Source organism: Saccopteryx leptura, chromosome 2 (genome assembly GCF_036850995.1).
Source record: "Saccopteryx leptura isolate mSacLep1 chromosome 2, mSacLep1_pri_phased_curated, whole genome shotgun sequence".
Lineage (NCBI taxonomy): Eukaryota > Metazoa > Chordata > Mammalia > Chiroptera > Emballonuridae > Saccopteryx > Saccopteryx leptura.
In genome coordinates, this window is record NC_089504.1 from 367,572,301 (window position 1) to 367,594,041 (window position 21,741).

At 38.7% G+C, this 21,741-nt stretch overlaps 1 protein-coding gene across 5 annotated transcripts in view; it reads left to right on the forward strand.

The window, feature by feature from the left end:
- The first annotated feature begins 1,048 nt into the window (after positions 1 to 1,048).
- CCDC15 (coiled-coil domain containing 15) overlaps positions 1,049 to 21,741 on the forward strand; it is a 99,071-nt gene continuing 78,378 nt past the window's right edge. For 2 of the 5 annotated variants that reach the window (XM_066366472.1, XM_066366470.1), the window contains exons 1-4: positions 1,051 to 1,368; positions 1,700 to 1,888; positions 4,751 to 4,900; positions 12,235 to 12,411. In XM_066366472.1, the coding sequence (XP_066222569.1) occupies positions 1,709 to 1,888; positions 4,751 to 4,900; positions 12,235 to 12,411 (507 nt within the window). In that variant the 5' untranslated portion in view covers positions 1,051 to 1,368; positions 1,700 to 1,708. Of the gene's footprint in view, positions 1,369 to 1,699; positions 1,889 to 4,750; positions 4,901 to 12,234; positions 12,412 to 21,741 lie in introns of all 5 variants that reach the window. The other 3 variants (XM_066366473.1, XM_066366471.1, XM_066366469.1) reach the window with 3 other exon arrangements.

Consider the following 21,741-nt stretch of genomic DNA (forward strand, 5'->3'; position numbering starts at 1 on the left):
CTTTGAATTGGTCTACTTACTTATACCTTTCTCCTCTATTCAGTCTATTCTCAGCTCAGCATTGAGTAATTTCTTAACATTTGAAGTCACATTATGGCCTTCCTTTGCTCAAAACCCTCCAATTGCTCTCCATTTCAATGTCTTTCAGTGGCTTACAAAGCACTTACCCACTCCCTAACTTTTGACCTCCTATCTCAACACTCTACCCTCTCTTACTCTGCACTAGTCACTCAGGCTTCTTGCCAGGCTGGACCTAATCACCTCTGAGTGATTGTACTCGCTGTTCCCCTACCTAAACCATTCTTTTAATTTATAAAACTCTTGAAGTTTACAGTAGCTTGTTCCATTATCTCACAAGACTTTGCATTGGAGTCTTTGTTGGAGAGTACCTCAGTGAAGCCCTCACTGATCATCCTAAAATTTCATGTCTCCTCCCACTAACACACTATCCTTTTTTTTCCCCTGCTTTTACTCTACAATACTCATCGGCATCAGACACACTTATTTATTCAGGTGTTTATTTGGTTACTATTTATAATATTGTAAATTCCATGATCAAGGGGTATTTGTTTTGTTTACTCTTTATATTTCCAGTGCCCAGTACAATACTAGTAGATAAAAAGCTCCCAACTATATGTTAAATGAAGAATGAGTGGGTGTGATAATGAAATGCCCAGGATTATAACAGACCGTGGAGTAGGGACGGAGACCACTCACTAGGCTGCCATGTTCAAATACATGAATAAGTATGAATAGTATCGTAAACGTAATAAGGTGTACAACGGATCACCATGACTTATTGCTCCTCGGGGAAGGCTATTGGGCCCGCAATCTTCCTTCCCTTTCCCGCGCTCCCCTCACTTGGGACACCTGCCGCCCAGCCAGTGAGCAATCCACCCCGGCGTATCCCTTATCTTGGAGAATTTGGGACGGCCTCAGCCTGAGAACTACGGCCGCTCGCCAGCCTGCCGAATTGGTCGGTAACTCCAGGCCGCCAGCCCGCGAACTCACTCATCTCGAATCTGCTCCTCTCGCCCTTAGCGGAAGTGACGGACACGAGAGCGGAAACGGCTGTCACGCCCTCGTCCGGAAGGGGCGGGCTCAGGGAAACCGAGGGGCGGGACGGGGCTGCCTTTCGAGAAGTGGCGGTTTGCTAGAGGCGGTTACTTGAGTATCTTGAGTAGTTTCAGTCTGGCAAGTAGCGGGTTCTCTCTCAGCCGGCGTGCGACCCCGAGGCCTTAGGGGTGGGCTTCTGTCTGTGTCTCCGTGCCCAGCGTCTTCCCCGTAACCGGACACGGATTATCTGGACTCTGCCCCAGACGCAGGCTCTCGCCCTAGCCTCCAGCCCCTTTCTCTCTGGCTGCTACGGTCAGTCCCCTGTCCCACAGCGCCTTGCCACGGCTTGCAGCAGTCCTTGTCCTCTCCACCAGGTCATACTGTCCCTTCCCTCCCTTCCCCATTCCTTCCGGAAGGCACTCTCGAAGCCTTTCCCTCTTATTGGTTTCCACATCTCTTCCCTTCTTTCTTTAAGAATCGTCCTCGTTCTTCTACTCCCTGTCAGGCCGCTGCCTTCTCCACCTTCTTCACGATCTTCAAGGCTTCTTCTCTCCGTCTCAGGGGACTGTGGCTCACGTGTTAGGAAGTTGCACTTTTAAAGCGGTCGTTTGAAGATGTTAAGCTTTTCCTTTCTCCTAACCAGGAGTCACAGATGCCAGGAAGTATGGCCCCCTTCAAGAAGCGTCGAAATGCCACAAGGTTGCCCCTGGCTTTAAACCCCCAGAAGAGCAAGGCCGTGCTTTCGGTGCTGGCCGAGAGGAACCCGGCTGTCGTGCCCGTGGGGGCGTGGGTGGAGCCTGCCTCGCCGCACAGCTCGGAAATCCCAGCGTCTGTGAGTGTCAGTTTGAACCGGACGGTGGGCTTCCTACCCCACCTTTCTTTTTATTAACCTCTCCGGTGCTTAGATAAAGATGAACAGTCTGGGGATGTTGTTCCTATTCTGTCATAAATAGATATATTGCATTACGGTTACAGAACAAACACGTGTGTATTTGCCCAAACTTACATACACATATATACAGTATTTCAGTTTACTTCACAAACTTTTGATTGCTTGTTATGCACAATCAGTAGGCACTATTTTTCAGACAATCTACAATGTAGGCAGGGTGACTTTTGGCCACATTTCCTGTAACATTAGTTAATGCTTAAAGTTTTTGCTAAATTTGGTAATGAAAATTCAGGCAACGTGTAGTAATAGAATACTGGAGGAGAGATGGATTCTGACTGGGATTCTGATAAAGCTTAAGTATAAAGTCCATGAGGACATAGACCTTTATGTTCTGTTCATTCCTGTCCTGGTTTATAGTAGGTCTTCTGGAATTATTTGTTGAAAGAATGAATGAGGAAATACAGTTTGTTTTGTCCTTAAAGCATGGGTATACTTTAAGAACCAAACAAGGCAGTAGAGAGGAAGAAGCATTTCAGATGAAGGGGAAACTTGCAGTTTACACGTGTGCCTATGTATGTGATGAAGCTCATACATACTAATTAACACATGAGGAAAAATTTGTAAGGAAGATGGTTACAGTCTTTCACCAAACTGTTTCACTTAGCTATTTGTTTGAAAAAAAATTTTTTTAATTAAGTGAGAGGTGGGGTTGGTGGGGAGGCAGGGACAGACTCCCCCATGCACCGGACTGGGATCTACCTGGAAGCCCCCTACAGGGTAATGCTCTGCCCAACTGGGGCTGCTGCTCTAACACCCCCGAGCAATTTCAGTGCCTGAGGCAGATCATGGAGCCATCTTCAGTCCCCAGGGCCAACCATTGCTTGAACCATTCTGGCAGTGGCTGTGGGAGGGGGGAAAAGAGAGAGAGAGAGAGAGAGAGAGAGAAAGAGAGAAAGAGGGATGGGAGAGGGGTGGAGAATCAGATGATTGTTTCTCCTATGTGCCCTGACTGAGAATTAAACCCGGGACTTCCACATGTGGAGCCCATGCTCTTACTACTGAGTCAATTGGGCAGAGCTTATTTGTTTGAATTTTACTGTGGCACTTAAGTAAATTGTTTACATACCTACTCTTCCTAATGAAGTCTGAGCTCCTAGATCTTATCATCATATTTCCACCTTTATCTTAGTGCCTAATAAATATGGGCATTGAGTTAATATTTATGGAATGCACAAAATATGTAAAGATCTTCTGAATGTATAGACAGGGTGCTGAGCATGATGTTGAAAAATATGAGGTATGTTTACTTAGTGGTCCTTGATATCAGAAAAGAAACTAAATATATTTAAAGTAGATGTTAAATAGTAGTGCAATGTTGTATATTCATTTATATTATTTATGTTTGTATGTATGTATAAACATATTCATTTACTTATTTCTACACTGCCTATTTCCAGAAAGGACTTTAAGAGTTTGGGTTGTATATGATTAAGTGCTAAGACTATGGTATTTAAAGAAGAAAGATAAGACTTTGTGAATACTGATCAAGGACTCACATGAGATAAAATGTTCCAAATTGTTTAGAACATATTTTGGAATCGAACATTACATAAACATTGAATACCTTTATATTCAAGTCTCTGTGTTATATACTATAGAGGAAACAAGGTAGAATTAAATACATTTTTTGCATTCAAAGAGATCATAATCTAATGGAAGAACCAAGAAATACTGTACTCAATATTAATCAGAGGTCATAGCAGAAGAAGGCTTAGAGGAAGAAAGGATTGTGGAAGGTAATAGGAGGCAGGTTTTAGATGGTCTTGAAGATAGAGATTACAAAAAGGGCATGCTAGGTTAAAAAATGGAGCATAGGCCCTGGCCAGCTGGCTCAGTGGTAGAGCGTCGTGTGGAAGAGTGGTAGGCCTGGCGTGTGGAAGTCTTGGGTTCAGTTCCTGGCCAGGACACACAGGAGAAGCACCCATCTACTTCTCCACCCTTCCCCTTCTCCTTCCTCTCTATATCTTCCCCCCCTGAAGCCAAGGCTCCATTGGAGCAAAGTTGGCCAGGGCACTGAGGATGGCTCCATAGCCTCTGTCTCAGATGCTAGAATGGCTCTGGTTGCAATGGAACAATGCCCCAGATTGGCAGAGCATTGCCCCCTAGTGGGCATGCTGGGTGGATCCTGGTCAGGTACATGCAGGAGTCTGTCTCTCTGACTCCCTGCTTCTCACTTCAGAAAAATAAAAAAAAATAAAAAAAATAAAATAAAAAAAAGAAAGAAAGAAAAAAGGAGCATAATTCTAAGTATGAAAGCATTTTAGAATAAGACATTTTTGGTGAGTGATAAGCAATCTGCTGTATCTGGACTGTTTTACCCATTTTAGAAAATGTATAACGTAAGATAGATTTGAATTCATTAATAAAGTCAGTTAAAAAAATAAAATTGTTATCTTGGCAAAAAAAAAAAAAAAATCAATTGAATAATTAAAACATTTGGCCAGAAAAAGAAAGAATTAATGAAGATAACTTTATTTTCAGTTCAATGAAAAATTAAGATTTAATTTGAATACTCACAAATTCCAATTTTTACTTTGTGATTTGATTTTAAATTCTTGGTACTAACTAGCTATGTCTAGATTATCATCTCTGAACTCCTGTGATTTCCTTACTGGGAATTTTGGATTATAGAACTGAGTTATGTTTTCAGGATTGTTTCCTGACTGCTTTGTTTATAACAGAACTACAATGGGGAAAATGATTGACATTTAAGTTCATTTTCTGTCTTTTGTCTTGGTAAAGACTTCAGCATATATGATTGAAGAAGAACTAAAGGAACAGCTAAGAAAGAAAAAAGAAGCTTTGGAACATTTTCAGAGACAAGTCAAACATCGGGTAAATCAACAAATTAGCCTGAGAAAAAAGCAACAGCTTCAGAAGTTTTATGAAGCAGTAAGTTCAAAGTGAGCCCTGATTAAAGAATGAATGGACAGTGTGTGTTTTATGAGATAAGCTACTAGGCAGAATCAGATTACTTCTTTTGATTACATCCTTTGTGTATTGATTTGCTGGTGTGGGCAGTAGATTTGTATGTCGAGAAACTTTGTTTTATTCCTATGTAATTCTGATTCATTCTTTGCTTCTACTAGTTAAAAACAATGTCAGAGTTTTGGATTCAGATTTGAGTTTGAATTTTGGCTTATGCTATTTTTAAAGATTAAATTTATTGAGTTAACAGTTAATAATATATAATTTTCAGGTGTACAGAATAATTCATTATCTATATACTCTATTGCAGGGGTCCCCAAACTTTTTACACAGGGGGCCAGTTCACTGTCCCTCAGACCATTGAAGGGCCGGACTAAAAAAAAAACTATGAACAAATCCCTATGCACACTGCACATATCTTATTTTAAAGTAAAAAAACAAAACAGGAACAAATACAATATTTAAAATAAAGAACAAGTAAATTTAAATCAACAAACTGACCAGTATTTCAATGGGAACTATGCTCCTCTCACTGACCACCAATGAAAGAGGTGCCCCTTCCGGAAGTGTGGCAGGGGCCAGATAAATGGCCTCAGGGGGCCGCATGTGGCCCGCGGGCCGTAGTTTGGGGACCCCTGCTCTATTGCATACTCACCACCCAAAGTCTAGTTTCCTTCCATTACCATATATTTGACCGTCTAAACCTATTTCACCCTTACCATTTTGTTGTCTGTTAACTATGAGTTTAATTTTGTCTTGTTAGTTTGTTACTTTTCTGTTTGATATTCCACATATGAGTGAAAACATTCAATTTTTGTCTTTTTTCATCTGACTTATTTCACTTAGCATAATACCCTCAAGACCTATCCATGTTGCTACAATGGACAATATATATATTTTTTAATGGCTGAGTTCTAGTATTCCATTGTGTGTATGTGTGACTGTGTGTGTGTATGGGTATGTATTTTATACACCCATACACACACACACACATACACACGTACCCACATAGCGCATCTTTTTTATCCATTCATATATCCGTTGACACTTAGGTTGTTTTCCTGTCTTGTCTATTGTAAATAATGCTGCAGTAAACACTGGGGTACATATTCTTTATGAATTAATATTTTTATATTTTCAGGTAAATACCCAGAGAGGAATTACTGGGTCATATGATAATTCTATTCTTAATTTTTAAAAGAATTCCCATACTGTTTCCCACAGTGGCTGCACCAATTTACATGCCCTCCAACAGTGTACAGGTCTACCCTTTCTCCACATTCTAACACTTGTCATTTTTTGTCTTTTTGATAGTAGCCATTCTAACAGATGTGAGATGGTCTCATTGTGGTTTTGATTTGCATTTCTCTAATAACTAGTGATATTGAACCTCTTTTTATGTCTGTTGGCCATCTTATGTCTTCCTTGGAAGAATGTCTGTTTAAATCTTAATCTGATTTTTTGTTTTTTGTTGTTGAGTTGTATGAGTTCTTTATATGTTTTAAATGTTGACCCCTTATCAGATGTGTCATTTGTGAAGATCTCCTACCATTTGGTTGGTTGCTATTTATTCTGCTGATGGTTTCTTTTGCTGTACAGAAGCTCTTTAGTTTGATGTAGTCCTAATTTATTTCTGCTTTTGTTTTCCTTGCCTTTGGAGTCAAATTCAGAAAAACATCTCTGAGACCACTGTACAGAAACTTAGTTTTTTTTCTATGTATTTTATTGTTTTGGGTCTTAGATTAGGTCTGTTAGATTTTAAGTTAATTTTTGTGTATGATGTGAGATAGTGATCTAGTTTCATTCTTTTGCATACAACTGTCCAGTTTTCCGAGCACCATTTATTGATGAGACTTTTCTTTCTCCATTGTATATTTTTGACTTCTTTGTTGTAAATTATGTGTAGGTTTATTTCTGGAATCTCAGTTCTGTTCCATTGGCCTGTGAACCTGTTTTTCTGCCATATTATTTTGATTACTATAGCTTTATAGTATAGTTTAAAGTTGAGGAGCGTGATACCTCCAGCTTTGTTATTTTATTTTTCTTAGGATTGCTTTGGCTATTCAGGTTTTTTTTTGTGGTTCCATACAAATTTCAGAGTTTTTTGTCCTAATTCTGTGAAAAATGCCATTGGGATTTTGATAGGGATTGCACTGAATCTGTAGGTTGTTTTAGGTGATATGGGCATTTAAACAATATTAATTCTTCTAATCCATGAACATAGAATTTTTCAATTTCTTTGTCCTTCAATTTATTTCAACAGTGTCTTATAATTTTCAGTGTACAGGTCCTTCACCTTCTTTATTAAGTTTATTTCTAGGTGTTGTATTTTTTTTTTTTTTTTTAAGAAGGAGAGACAGAGAGATAGGAATATTGAGCTGTTCCTGTATGTGCGCTGACTGGGTATCGAACCAGCAACCTCTGCACATTGGGACAATGCTCCAACCAACCGAGCTGTTCGGCCAGGGCTTAATTTTTTATTGATTGGTTGGTGTTTAGAGAGACAGAGAAAGGAGGGGAGAGAAGAGAGGAGGGGGAAGGGAAGCATTCATTTATTGTTTCACTCAGTCGTGCATTCATTGGTTGCTTCCATGTGTGCCCCAACCAGGGATCGAACCCACAACCTTGTTGTTTCAGGACAATGCTCTAACCCAGTGGTAGTCAACCTGGTCCCTACTGCCCACTAGTGGGCATTTCAGCTTTCATGGTGAGCGGTAGTGGAGCAACCAAGTATAAATAAAAAGATAGATTTAACTATAATAAGTTGTTTTATAAAGATTTATTCTGCCAAACTTAGCAAAAATCTGACATAAAGTACTTGATAAGTAATTATTATTATATGCTTTAACTTGCTGTAACTCTGCTTTATAAATTTTATAAGGTAAAGTTACTTCCCTACTTTATAAATCACCATTACTGTGGAACTGGTGGGCGGTTAGAAAATTTTACTACTAACAGAGATACAAAAGTGGGAGGTAGGTATAAAAAGGTTGACTAGCCCTGCTCTAACTGACTGAGTTAACAGGCCAGGGCCCGTATTTTATCCTTTTTGTTGTGATTGTAAATGTATTGTTTTCTTTATTTCTTTTATATCTTGTTAGTATAATAGAAATGCAACAGAATTTTGTATATTGATATCCTGAAACTTTCCCATACTTGTTTTTTACTTCTAGTAGTTTATTGGTGGAGAGTTTAAGGTTTTCTTTATATAAAATTATGTCATTGCAAATAGTGACAGTTTTTCTTCTTTCATTCTAATTTGAATGCCTTCTTTTTTTTCCTTATCTAATTTCTCTGGCTAGCCCTTCTAGTACTATGTTTAATAATAGGTAAGAGTATTTTGTCTTGTTCCTAATCTTAGAGGCAGAACTTTCAGCTTTTCATCATCGAATATGATTTTAGCTGTGGGTTTGTCAGATTAGCCTTTATTGTGTTGAGATACTTCCTCTTATTACTAATTTTCTTTTTTTTTTTTAGGTGAGAGAAGGGAGATAGTGAGGCAAACTCGTGCATATGCCCTGACTGGGATCTACCCAGCCAACCCCATTTGGGGTCAATGCTCAAGTCAACTGAGCTATTTTTAGCACCTGAAGCTGACATGCTCAGACCCACCGAGCTATCCTTAGTGCGTGAGGCCATGCTAAATGAATTAAGGCATTGGTTGTGGGAGAGGAAGTGGGAGAGAAAGGGGAGACAGAGGGAGGGAGAGGCAGATGGTCGCTTTTCTTGTGTGCCCTGTCTGGGAATTGAACCTGGGATGTCCATATGCCAGGCCAATACTATCCACCAAGGCCAGGGCCTTACACTCATGGGTTTTGTTTTTTGCTTTTTTTTTTTAGTTTTTTAAAACCATATGTGTATATAATTTGTCAAATGTTTTTTCTGCATATCATCTGTTTTGTTAATGTGGTATATCACATTGATTGATTTGCAGCTGTTGAACCATCCTTGCATCACTGGAATGGATCCCAGTTAATCATGGTATCTGATCCTTTTAATGTATTGTATTTGATTTGTTAGTATTTTGTGGAGGGATTTTTTCTTTTCTTTTTATATTGTGTGTTCATTACCAAATTGTAGTAGTCATAATTATATTTAATGCTTTCCCCCCTTTTAATCTAAAGTTGTTGACCAGTAATTTTCTTTTTGTGTGTTTTCCTTGTCTGGTTTTGGTATCAGAGTAATGTTGGCCTTGTACAATGACTTAGGAAGCATACCCTTCTCTTCAATTTTTTGGAAGAGTTTGAGAAGGATAGGTATTAAATATTCTTTAAATGTTTTGTAGAATTTACTGTGATGCCACCTGGTCTTCAACTTTTGTTTTTTGGGAGGTTTTTTATTTCTTACTAGTTTTTTTACTAGTGATTAGTCTATTCGGTTTTCTTACTAGTGATTAGTCTATTCAGGTTTTCCAATTCTTCAAAATTCACTCTAGGAAGGTTGTTTGAGTCTAAAAATTTGTGCATTTCTTCCTGAATGTCCAATTGGTGGTGTATAGTCTTTCTTAGTATTCTTGTATTATCTTCTGTGTTCTGTGTTATCTGTTGTTACTTCTCTTTCAGTTCTGGTTTTACTTATTTGAATCTCCTCCCTTTTTACTTTGTGCATTCATTACCAAATTGCAGTAGCTATAGTTATTTTTAATGCTTTATTCCTCTTTAACCTTTATGCTATAATTGTTTAATACCCATTCTAAAATATAGTTGGAATTTTCTGCTTCTGTCTGCCACCTTATTCAAACTTTTGTATACATTTTATCTTTTTGTTTCGGGTAGAAGAGCTCCTTTTAACACTTTTTTGTAATGCAGGTCTTCAGGTGATAAATTCTCCCAGCTTTTCTTTGTCTGGGAAAGCCTTTATTTCTCCTTTGTATTTAAAGGATAACTTTGCTGGATATACAGTGTGTCCGTAAAGTCATGGTGCACTTTTGACCGGTCACAGGAAAGCAACAAAAGACTATAGAAATGTGAAATCTGCACTAAATAAAAGGAAAACCCTCCCAATTTCTGTAGGATGATGTGGCAGCATGTGCGCACGCACAGATGATGACATAACACCGTGTATACAGCGGAGCAGCCCACGGCCATGCCAGTCGAGATGTGGACGGTACAGAGGAAAGTTCAGTGTGTTCTGTGGCTCGCTAAATTCGAATCCGTGACCAAAATGCAACGTGAATATCAGTGCGTTTATAACGAAGTGCCACCACATAGGAATAACATTACTCGGTGGGATAAGCAGTTGAAGGAAACTGGCAGTTGGTGGAGAAACCCTGTTCTGGTAGGCCATCAGTCAGTGACGAGTCTGTAGAGGCTATACAGGATAGCTACCTAAGGAGCCCTAAAAAATCTGTGTGAGCCCACATCGAACTGCACTGAATAGGTATGAAACTGGGAGAGTTTTCCTTTTATTTGGTACAGATTTCACATTTCTATGGTCTTTTGTTGCTTTTCTGTGACTGGTCACAAGTGCACCATGACTTTACAGACACACTGTATTATTCTTGGGTAGCAGTTTCATTGTTTCAATATTCCATTCTCTTCTGGCCTGTATGGTTTCTAATGAGAAATCTGATGATAACCTGATAGGGTTTCCTTTATAGGTTACTGTCTTTTTTACCCCTGGCTGCCTTGAGATTTTTTTTTTTGTCATTTAATTTATAGTAGTTTTAATATAATGCCTTGTGGGAGGTCTTTTTACATTTAGATAATTAGTGTTCTGTTAGTGTCTTGTACATTTGAGAAGCTCTCACCAGTTATTTCTTTGAATAGGCTCTCTCTTCTTTTCTCCCTCTCTTCTCCTTCTGGATACCCATTGTCCCTATGTTGCTCTTTCTAATTGTGTCAGATTGTTCTCATAGCATTCTTTCATTTTATTTTTTAACTCTTATTTCTCTCCTACAATTGGTCTGCTGTATTTCCAGTGCTTTCTAATCTTTTCGTCTTGATTTAATGAATTCTTCACTTCCAGAATTTGTTTCTTTTTTATTGTTTCAGTTTCTTTAGTAAAGTATTCCTTTTGCTCATTAATTTTATTCTTGAGACCACTGAACTGCATTTTTGAATTTTCTTGTATCTTGTTGAGTTTTTTTTTCTTTTAATTACAATTTTGACTTTTTAATTTAAATTAGTCTTTTGTTTCTTTGAGTTTGTTTTCTGGAACCTTTTTATTTTCTGAGTTACCTTGTTACCTTGGTTATTGAAGGAACTTGATGGGTTTTCCCTCAGCTTTTGCATTTAAGGTAGTGGATGCTTTTTGTTTAGATACTGTTTTGATCTTAACAATTCAGCAGGTTGCTAATTAGAGGTCTTTCTTTTGTTTTCCAGTAGATGGTGCCATAGCACAACTTTTTGTTTTCTCTTACCTGTGCTACTTGAGCCTAGGAAGATTACAGTAGAGTGGTGTCGCTGTTGGTGTGAAAAGTGACTCCTGGGTGACTGGAGTGGTTGGTGTCCCACTGTGTCTAGGTTGCCTTGGTCTTTGGGCACCCTCCTGTGTGGGGGGGTTATGGTGGGTAAGGAGGAGCCAGGTTTGCAAGCCCACAGTGCTGCCTCCTTGTTCCTAATGGCTACCAGCACCCTTGTGCTCTTAGACACATCTCTGCTGCTGCTACTGGGTTCCCTTCAATGAAAGGTGGTGGTGGGGAGACAGAACCAGATTCTTTGGCACTGATGCTACTTTTTCCCTCTAAACCTCTACTTGGCCATAGTGTGGGGACTGAACTCGAACTCCTTTACCACTACCCTGTTAGCTGTGGTCACAGTGGCTGTCCAACTGCATCTGTAGACACCGTCCTTACTCTTCCCTCTATCCTGCCTCCCCTATGTATTTCAATATGCCCATTTCTAAATGTACCGATGTGTGGATCTCTCAAGTGTGTTTGTGTGTTGAACAGAGGGATCTTGGTTGGATTATAGATGTTTGACTTGCTTTAAATTTAAGGGGAGATACAAGGTGGTTTTCTCACTTCTTCATGATGCTGACCTGGCTTATGCTATTAAACTAGCAATGTGACCTTGGGCTAATGACTTAACTTCTACAAACTGTAGTTTCTTCACCTATAAAGTGGGGATAGGATACTTGTCTCATGTGACTGTTGTAAGAATTAGATGAGATAATATAAATTATTAGCACATAGTAAGTGCCTGGTAAATGTTAGTTTCCTTGCCAGCTAAAGCTTTCTGCTACCTCCTCCTAACATCAATTTTATATCCTTTGGGCTGCTTATAGGTATTGTTTAATTGCACTGGGTTGGAGTGGAATCTCAGTAGAATCATGTCACTCTTTCTTCCTTTGTGTAGGCAGAAAAAGAAGGCTCTATAGCCATGCAGTCTTCAGATCCAGCACACTCAACTTCTAAAAGAACAAGTGTTTTTCCAAACAATTTGAATGCTGCTCGGTTACCTCATTCCCAGATGCTTGGGGATGGAATAGAAGATAGAGAGAATCAGAATCAATTATTCCAACAAGCCCAAGCTGTAAGTACATATAAAATTTATTTTATGTATGATTTTTTTTAAATGAGGCATTTTGTTTGATTTTTTTTTTCTGTCCTTTAATCTGATTATCACAATAAATAGATCTAAAAGTCAAGTGATAATGTAGGAAACTCTCAATTAACATAGTCAGAGCTTTTTAAACTGTAACTTTTATTTAGAGATTAATTTTATATATTGGATATTTAAACGTTAACCACCATGAGTAGTTTCATCCACTCAATTCACTTGATGCCATTCAATTAACTCCCCTTTTAGTGTACCTGAACTTTTGTCCATTTGGTATCAAATTTTTTAGCTCTGCTATGAAAATTATTCTTCATCTTGTCAGTTAAAAATCGTATTATATCCCAAGAGCACCATATCACTGATTCAAAAAAAGAAATGCACCCTCATGTTTATGGCAGCATTGTTCATAATAGCGAAGATCTGGAAACAGCCCAAGTGCCCATCGGTGGACAAGTGGATTAAAAAGCAGTGGTACATATATACAATGGAATACTATGGGGCCATGAAAAAGAATGAAACATTAACTTTTGCAACAACATGTATGGACTTGGAAACTATTATGTTAAGTGAAATAAGACAGGCAGAGAAAGAAAAATATCATATGACCTCACTCATTTGAGGAATCCAAGGAACAATGTGAACTGAGGAATGGAATTAAACCTGAAGGGAAGGGGGGAGGAGCTGTTGGGAGAGGGTTAAGGGAGAAATTGAAGGGAATATGAGGGAGGGGGGATGCATTCAGGGAGACACTAAAATCAATGTAAACACACACACACACAAAAATCATATTCCTAGAGTGAGAGGAGAGTAAAATGTGGAAAATGATAATATGAAAATAAAAATTTTGTGACCACTAATGTGCTTGGTCATAGCATGAAGCAGTAAATAAAATGTTATAAAAATTTAAAAAGTTTTTATAATGTTTTTTCTTAAAAGATTTAACTACTGAAGAATGTTCAGTGACTTGAACTACTTTTGCTTACACAATACCATGACAATAGAAGTTCTTTTTGAGCGAGAGAGAGAGAAAAGGAGAGAGATGAGAAGCATCAATTTGTAGTTGCGGCACTTTAGTTGTTCATTGATTGCTTTTCGTATGTGTCTTATCGGGGGACTCCAACTGAGCCAGTGACCCCTTACTCAAGCCAATGACCCTGGGCTCAAGCCAGAGACCATAGGACCATGTTGATGATCCCACATTCAAGCCAGTGAACCCATGGCTCAAGCTGATGAGCCTGTGCTTAAGCCGGTGACCTCAGTGTCCCAGGTCAATTGCTCTGTCCACTGTGCCACCATTAGTCAGGCGACAATAGAATCTTTTTAATTTTATGGTTTCTGTTTCCATTTTTATTCACTAGAGGTCATTAAGAGTTAGACAATGAGACTGATCTAGCACTGACTGACCTTTGGGTTTTCTAGAACTGATTGAGTACATGGCGAATGCAATTCACTTTATGAATGTTAGTGTACTTTTCAATTTTCTTGTGCCTTGGAGAGGTTTTAAAAGTTCACCTGACATATTGAAATATTTAAGGATGAAATGGTTTGACATCTGGGTTATATTTCAAAATAATATAAGGGTGAGGTGAAGTAGGGGTTTATGAATAAAGCAAGATTGGCCAAGAGTTGGTATATTCAAGCTGATTGATGTGTATGTGGGGTTTGTTATAGTATTCTGTCTACTTCTATATGTCTTTGAAGTTTCCAATATGTTTGAATTTATTTTATTTTAAGTTAAATGTTAGAAAAGAAAAGATATTATTCAGTCTATCACTCTTTAAGGAATTCTCTCTATAATGTCTCAAATATATATGTGGCCATCTGATTTCTGTTAGAACACTGTCAGTGTTGATCAACTCACTTTTTAGACTTTAATTTTTAGAAGGTTTGAAATTATTACAAGTATTTATATATAGAGGAGGAGAGATAGATTCCTGCATGTGCACCAACCAGGATCCACCTTGCAATCCCCTGTCTGGGGCTAATGCTTGAATTAATTAATTAAGGCCAATGAGGTATCTCATCACCTGAGGCTAATGCTTGGACCAGCTGAGCTATCCTCAGTGCCTGGACCCAACACTGAACCAGTCAAGCTACTGCCTGCAAGAGGGGAAGAGAGGGAGAAGGGGGGGGGGGAGCAAATGGTTGCTTCTCATGTGTGCCCTGACCAGGGATCGAACCCACAGTGTCTGTACTCCAGGCTGATGCCCTATCCACTGAGCAAACTGTCCAGGGCCTATTCAATATAGTGAGTGAAATCTTTTTCCCTATAATTTTTACCCTTTGGGCCTATGTTTGTACTCTCAAGTAATAGAGAATAAGATACCGTGGTGATCTCTTAAGGACATGCCAAGTATTTGATTGTAGCTATCATTTTTCTCCTTTTGGATTTCTACATTCCCTATGCCTACTTGTTCTATGATCAGATAAGATTAGGTACCTAAAGTGAGGAACTAGAATCATAAAACTAGTTCCATAGAAGAAATGACAAGTGTTTCCTCATAAAGCAGAACTAGCTCAGCCCCCTGCTTTTTGTAGAGCTGATATTTATCTCTAGGGATTGAGTTTCAGTGGTGTCCCTTGATAACTTCATTTTGGTGGGGAATTGTAGAACAACTCATCATTCTCACCATGTAATAACTTTATTTATCTGGAGATTATTAAGTTTGCTACTATTTCTCTTCTAGTGTGGTATGTCTCATCTTTTTCTTTCTCATTGAATCTTTTATTATCTTGTTTTTCTTTTTTTGAATTAAAAAATTTGTTTTTTGAAATTAAAATTTTTATTTCTTTTTCTTTTTCTTTTTTTTTTGTATTTTTCTGGAGTGAGAAGTGGGGAGGCAGAGAGACAGACTCCCGCATGTGCCCGACCAGGAGCCACCTGGCATGCCCACCAGGGGGCGATACTGTGCCCATCTGGGGCATAGCTTTGTTTTGACCAGAGCCACTCTAGTGCCTGAAGCGGAGACCATGGAGCCATCCTCAGTGCCTGGGCCAACTCTGCTCCAGTGGAGCCTCGGCTGCAGGAGGGGAAGAGAGAAATAGAGAGGAAGGAGAAAAGGAAGGGTGGAGAAACAGATGGGCGCTTCTCCTATGAGCCCTGACTGGGAATCGATCCCAGAACTTCCACATGCTGGGCCGACGCTCTACCGCTGAGCGAACTGGCCAGGGCCTTTGAAATTAAATTTAATGGAATAACATTGATCCACAAGAGTACATAGGATTTTGCTGAACATCTTTATAACCTTTAAGCTACTGACTGTGCTGCGTGTCCACCATCCAAAGTCAAATTTTTAGTCACTATTTGTCCCTCTTTTCTCCTCTCTCCCACCCTCTCTCCCAAGTAATCATTTCACTTTTATCTATGTCCATGAGTCTCAGTTTTATATCCCACCTATGTGTGAAATCATATGTTAATAGTTCTTAGCTTTTTTTGATTTACTTATTTCACTTAGTATAATGTTCTCGGTCCATCCATGTTGTTGTAAATGGTAATATGTTGTCAATTCTTATGGCTGAGTAGTATTCCATTGTGTACATGTACCATATCTTGATCCAGTCCTCTGTTGAAGGACATTGTGGTTATTTCCTTGTCTTGGTCACTGTGAATAATACTGAGATGAACATGGGTGCATGTGTCTTTGAGTACCAATGTTTTAGACTCTTTTGGTTGATATCTGGTAGAGGGATTGCTGGGTCATATGGTAATCCTATTCTTAATTTTTTGAGGAACTGCCATATTTTCTTCCATAATGGCTGTACCAGTTTACATTTCCATCAGCAGTGAATGAGGGTTCCTTTTTCTCCCCAGCCTTTCCAACACTTCTTATTACATGTTTTGTTGATAATAACCAGTCTAACAGGTGTGAGGTGATATCTCATTGTAGTTTCGGTTTGCATTTCTCTAATAGCGAAGCTGAACACCTTTTTATGTATCTGTTGGCTTTTTGTATGTCTTCTTGGGAGAAGTACCTATTTAGGTATTCTCTCCACTTTTTAATTGGATTATTTGCTTGTTTGTTGTTGAGTTCTTTTTTTAAGTGAAAGGAGGAGAGATAGACAGACACACTCTCTTGCTTGCACCCCGACCGGGATCCATTTGGAAACCTCTATCTGGGGCTTATGCTCTGCCCATCTTGGGCCATGCTCGCAACTGAGCTATTTTTAGTGCCTGAAGTGGAGGCTCCATGGAGCCATCCTCAGCACCCAGGTCTCTTGAACCAATCAAACCATAGCTGTGGGAGGGGAAGAGAGGAGAGAGATAGAGATAGATAGATAGAGAGAGAGAGAGAGAGAGAGAGAGAGAGAAGGGGGAGGAGTGGAGAAGCAGATGGTTGCATCTCCTATGTGTTCTGACTGGGAATCGAATCTGGGATATCCACACTCTGGACTGATGTTCTACCACTGAGCCAGCCGGCCACGGTCTATTCTATTTCTTTAAACAATGACATTGGGAATTAATGAGGATTGCGTTAAATTTGTTTATTGCTTTGGGTAATATGACCATTATAACTGTTCATTATTCCAGTCCATAAACATGGAATATTTTTCCATTTCATTGTGTCTCTTTCAATTTCTTTTAATAATGCTTTGTAATTTTTAGTATATAGGTCCTTCACATCCTTTGTTAAGTTTACTCATAGGTTTTGGCTTTTTTTTGCTATTTTTTTGTTGCTATTGCAAAAGGAATTGTTTTTTTTCAGTTCATTTTCTAAAGTTTCATTGTTGGTGTATAGGAAAGCAGTAGACTTTTGAATATTGATTTTTTATTCTGCAACTTTACTATATTTGTTTATTGTTTCTAATACATTTTAGTGCAGTTTTGGGGGTTTTCTATACATAGGATCATGTCATCTGCAAAAAGTGAAATCTTTACTTTTTTCCCCAATATGGATGCCTTTTATTTCTTTCTCTTGCTTGGTTGCTCTAAGACTTCCAGTATACGTTGAATAGGAGTGGAGAGTGTGGGCATCCTTGTTTTGTTCCTGATTTTAGAGAAAAGGCTTTCACTCTTCCACCATTTAGTATGGTATTGACTGGTGGTTTGTCATATATGGCCTTTATTATGTTGAGGTACTTTCCTTTTATTCCCATTTTATTGAGTGTTTTAAACACAAATGGGTGTTGTATCTTATCGAATGCATTTTCTGCATCTATTGAGAGAATCATGATTTTTGTTCGTTTTGTTGATGGTCGATTTGCATATGTTGAACTATCCTTGTGCTGCTGGAATGAATCCCACTTGATTGTAATGTCTTACTTTTTTTACCGTGTTGTATTCTGTTTGCTAGAATTTTGTTTAGAATTTTTGCATCTGTATTCATTAGAGATATTGGTCTGTAGTGTTCTTTTTTTATATTGTCCTTGCTAGGTTTTAGTATCAAGGTTATGTTGGCCTCATAAAATATGTTAAGGAGTATTGCTGCTGCTTCAATTCTTTGGAAGACTTTGAGAAGGATAGTTACCAAATCTTTGAATGTTTGATAGAATTCACTAGTGTAGCCATCTGGTCCTGGACTTTTATTTTTGGGGAGGTTTTCAGTATCTTTCTATTTCCTCCCTTCTAATAGGTCTATTTAGGCTTTCCACTTTTTTGTGACTTGGTCTAGGCATTTATCCATTTCTTCTAGATTGTTGAATTTTGTGGCATATAATCTCTCAGTATTCTAGTATGATCCTTTGTAAATATATGATGTCTATGGTACTGAAATTTTTTTCTCTTTCATTTCGTAATTTTAGATGAGTCTTTTCCCTTTTTTCTCTGCTTTTATTTCTTCTTTGACCCATTTTTTAGAAGTATGTTGTTTAATTTTCACATTTTTGTGGGTTTCTTTACTTCCTTTTTGCTATTGAATTCTAATTTCAAAACCTTATGGTTAGATGCCTGACCTATGGTGGCACAGTGGATAAAGCATTGACCTGGAATGCTGAGGTTGCGGGTTTGGAACCCCAGTCTTTCCTGGTCAAGGCACATTTGGAAGTTGATGCTTCCTGTTCTTCCTCTTCTTTCTCTCTCTCTCTCTCTCTCTCTCTGCCTCCTCTCTCTCTAAAAATGAATAAATAAAATCTAAAAAATAAAAGCCTTATGGTTAGAAAATAGGCTTGATGTAATTTCAATATTTTTAAATTTGTTGACGTTTGTTTTGTGGTCCAACATATGATCTATCCTTGAGAATGTTCCATATATGCTAGAAAAGAATGTGTAATCTGAAGTTCTGTGATGAAATGTTCTGTAAATGTCTGTTATGTCCACTGGGTTTAATGTGTCATTTAAGGCTGATATTTCCTTATCGATTTTCTGTTTGGATGATGATCTGTCTAATATCTAATGCTGTCAATGTTGTGTTGAGATCGCCCAACTATGATTGCATTTTTGTCTGTTTCTATTTTTAGATCTGTTATTAGATGCTATATATATTTTGGTGCTCCCTGATTTGGTGCATATGTACTAAGAGTGTTATATCTTCTTGATATATTGTCCTTTATGAAATGTCCATCTTTGTCTCTTTTTACCTTTGTTGTCTTGAACTAGGTATTATCTGATATAAGTTTGGATACATCTGCTTTTCTTTGGGTATTATTTGCTTGGAGAATTGTTTTCCAGCCTTTCACTTTGAGTCTACTTTTATCCCTGCAGCTTAAATGTGTCTCCTGAAGGCACGATACTGTTGGGTTTTGCTTTTTGATCAAATCTGCAGCTCTATACCACTTTATTGGTGAATTCAGTCCACTTACATTTAGGGTAATTATTGATGTATGGGGATTTCCTATATCCATTTTATGTTTTGTTTTCTAGTAGCTCTGTGTCTCCTTTGGTCTAGTCTGTGTTTCTGTCACTTGTTTTTGTTTGGTGGTGTTTCATGCTTCTTTCCTCCATTTCTTCTTTTTTTAAAGATATGTATTTCAGTTTTGTTTTTTTCATGGGTGGTTACCCTTAGGTTGTTGAGAAAAAAGTTTCATATATACAAGAGTCCTTTGTCTTATGAGTGCTTTTGCACTCTATTCTCCTTTGCTACTTTTAGACCCTTATCTTCTCCCCTTTTATGTTTTTGTTGTCACAGATTATCCTTGTTTATATTGTAATCCTGTTGGAGCTTTTACTTGTAGTTTTGTGTTGTTTTATTCTTTGTATCCAGTGGAATAACCCCCTTGAGTAATTTTTGCAGTGGGTGTTTTCTGGTGATAAGTTCCCTCAGCTTCTGTATTCTGGAAAAGTTTTAATTTCTCCTTCATATTTGACAGGCACCTTTGATGAACGTAGTCTTCTTGGCTGGTAATTCCTCTCTTTCAGGACTTTGAATGTTTGGGTCTACTCTTTTTTGGCTTGTAGAGTTTCTTCAGAGAAGTCTAATTATAACCTGATGGGCCTTCTCCCTAACTTCCTTGAGGATTCTTTCTTTGTCATTGATTTTTGACAGTTTTATTACATGTGCCTTGGAGAAGGCCTGTTTGGGTTAGGTAACTAGGTGTTCTGTTTGCTTGTTGGATTCAAGGATCTAACTCTTTCCATAGGCTTGGGAAGTCCTCATCAATTATTTGTTTGAATAGGCTCTCCATTCCCTTCTCCTTTACTTCTCTTTTTGTTCTGAAATACTCATTATTCTTATATTGCTCTTTCTGATGGAGTCAGACAATTCTTGTAGAGCTCTCTCATTTTTTAAAATTCTTGAGTCTCTACCTCATTTTTTAGTTCATGTGTTGAATTCTTTATCTCTGTTTTTAAAGTTTCAATCTCCTTGGTGAGGTATTTGTTTTATTTTCTGAGTTCATTAAGTTGTCAATTGGTGTTTTCTTGCATCTTGTTGAGTATTTTCAGAAAGTCAGTTTTGAATTCTCTATCATTTAACTCCAAGGTTTCCATGTGATTGATATTTTTTTTCTGGAGATTTTTTATTTTCTTTCTTAACTGCGTCTCTTTCTTGGGTAGTCATGGTATTCCTTTTCTGCCTTGAGGCCATTTGAGAGTGGTACTGTTAAAAAAAATCAAGCCTGACCAGCCAGTGGTGCATGGATAGAGCATTTGCCTGGAAAACTGAAGACCCAGATTTGAAACCCTGAGGTTACCTGTTTTAGCATGGGATCATAGACATGACACCATGGTTGCTGGCTTGAAACCCAAGGTCACTGACTTGAGCAATAAATCATTGGCTTGGCTGGAGTCTCCCAGTCAAGGCACATATGAGAAAGCAATCAGTGAACAACTAAGGTGCTGCAACTATGAGTTGATGCCTCTCATCTCTCTTCCTTCTTGTCTGTCTGTGTTTCTTCCTCTCTCTCTCACTCTCTTTCACTAAAAAACAAACAAAATTCTAGCAAAGAATAACAACAAAAAATATAAAAATAAATTTTAAAAAGTTAAATTTAAAATTAAAGAAAAAGATTGCAAAAAAGCAAAAAAAAAAAAATCTAGCAAAACCGATACAACAACAATCACAAAAGAACTAAAGAGGCCCTGGCTGGTTGGCTCAGTGGTAGAGCGTTGGCCTGGCGTGCAGGAGTCCCGGGTTTGATTCCCGGCCAGGGCACACAGGAGAAGCACCCATCTGCTTCTCCACCCCTCCCCCTCTCCTTCCTCTCTGTCTCTCTCTTCCCCTCCCACAGCCAAGGCTCCATTGGAGCAAAGTTGGCCTGGGCACTGAGGATGGCTCCATGGCCTCTGCCTCAGGTGCTAGAATGGCTCTGGTTGCAACAGAGCAATGCCCCGGATGGGCGGAACGTCACCCCTTGGTGGGCATGCTGGGTGGATCCTGGTCGGGTGCATGTGGGAGTCTGTCTGACTGCCTCCCTGTTTCCAACTTCAGAAAAATACAAAAAAAAAACACAACAACAACAAAAACAAAAAACTAAAGAAAAACAAAAAGTTAGTAGAAAATACATCCAAAAGGTTTTTCTCTTTTTCTTGTAGGTGGTACTGTATTACAGGTTTTAGTTCTGTAAAATCCCTGAACTCTGCTGAGAAGCTACTATCACGAAAGTGGAGGCAGGGCTACAGTCATGATGATGGGTGGGACTTGGGAGGGCTTTGTGGCATTGGCAATGGTGATTTCGGCTTTTGCGTGCTCCTCCCTGCATCTCAACAGAACAGGGGATCAAACACAGAGCACCTCTGTTTTTTCACCAGTGTGGTATGTCTCTGCCACTCTCCATACCTGTGAAGGGAGGGAGGCAGTTTCTGGGAGGCTGGGGGGCTGCACTTTGTATTTTTGTATCTCTGTTGTATTGTGGGCTGTGGCCATGCTGGCAACACTGATGGTGACCCCATGCTCTGCTGCTTTGGTTCAGGAACACACCAGATTCCCCCCA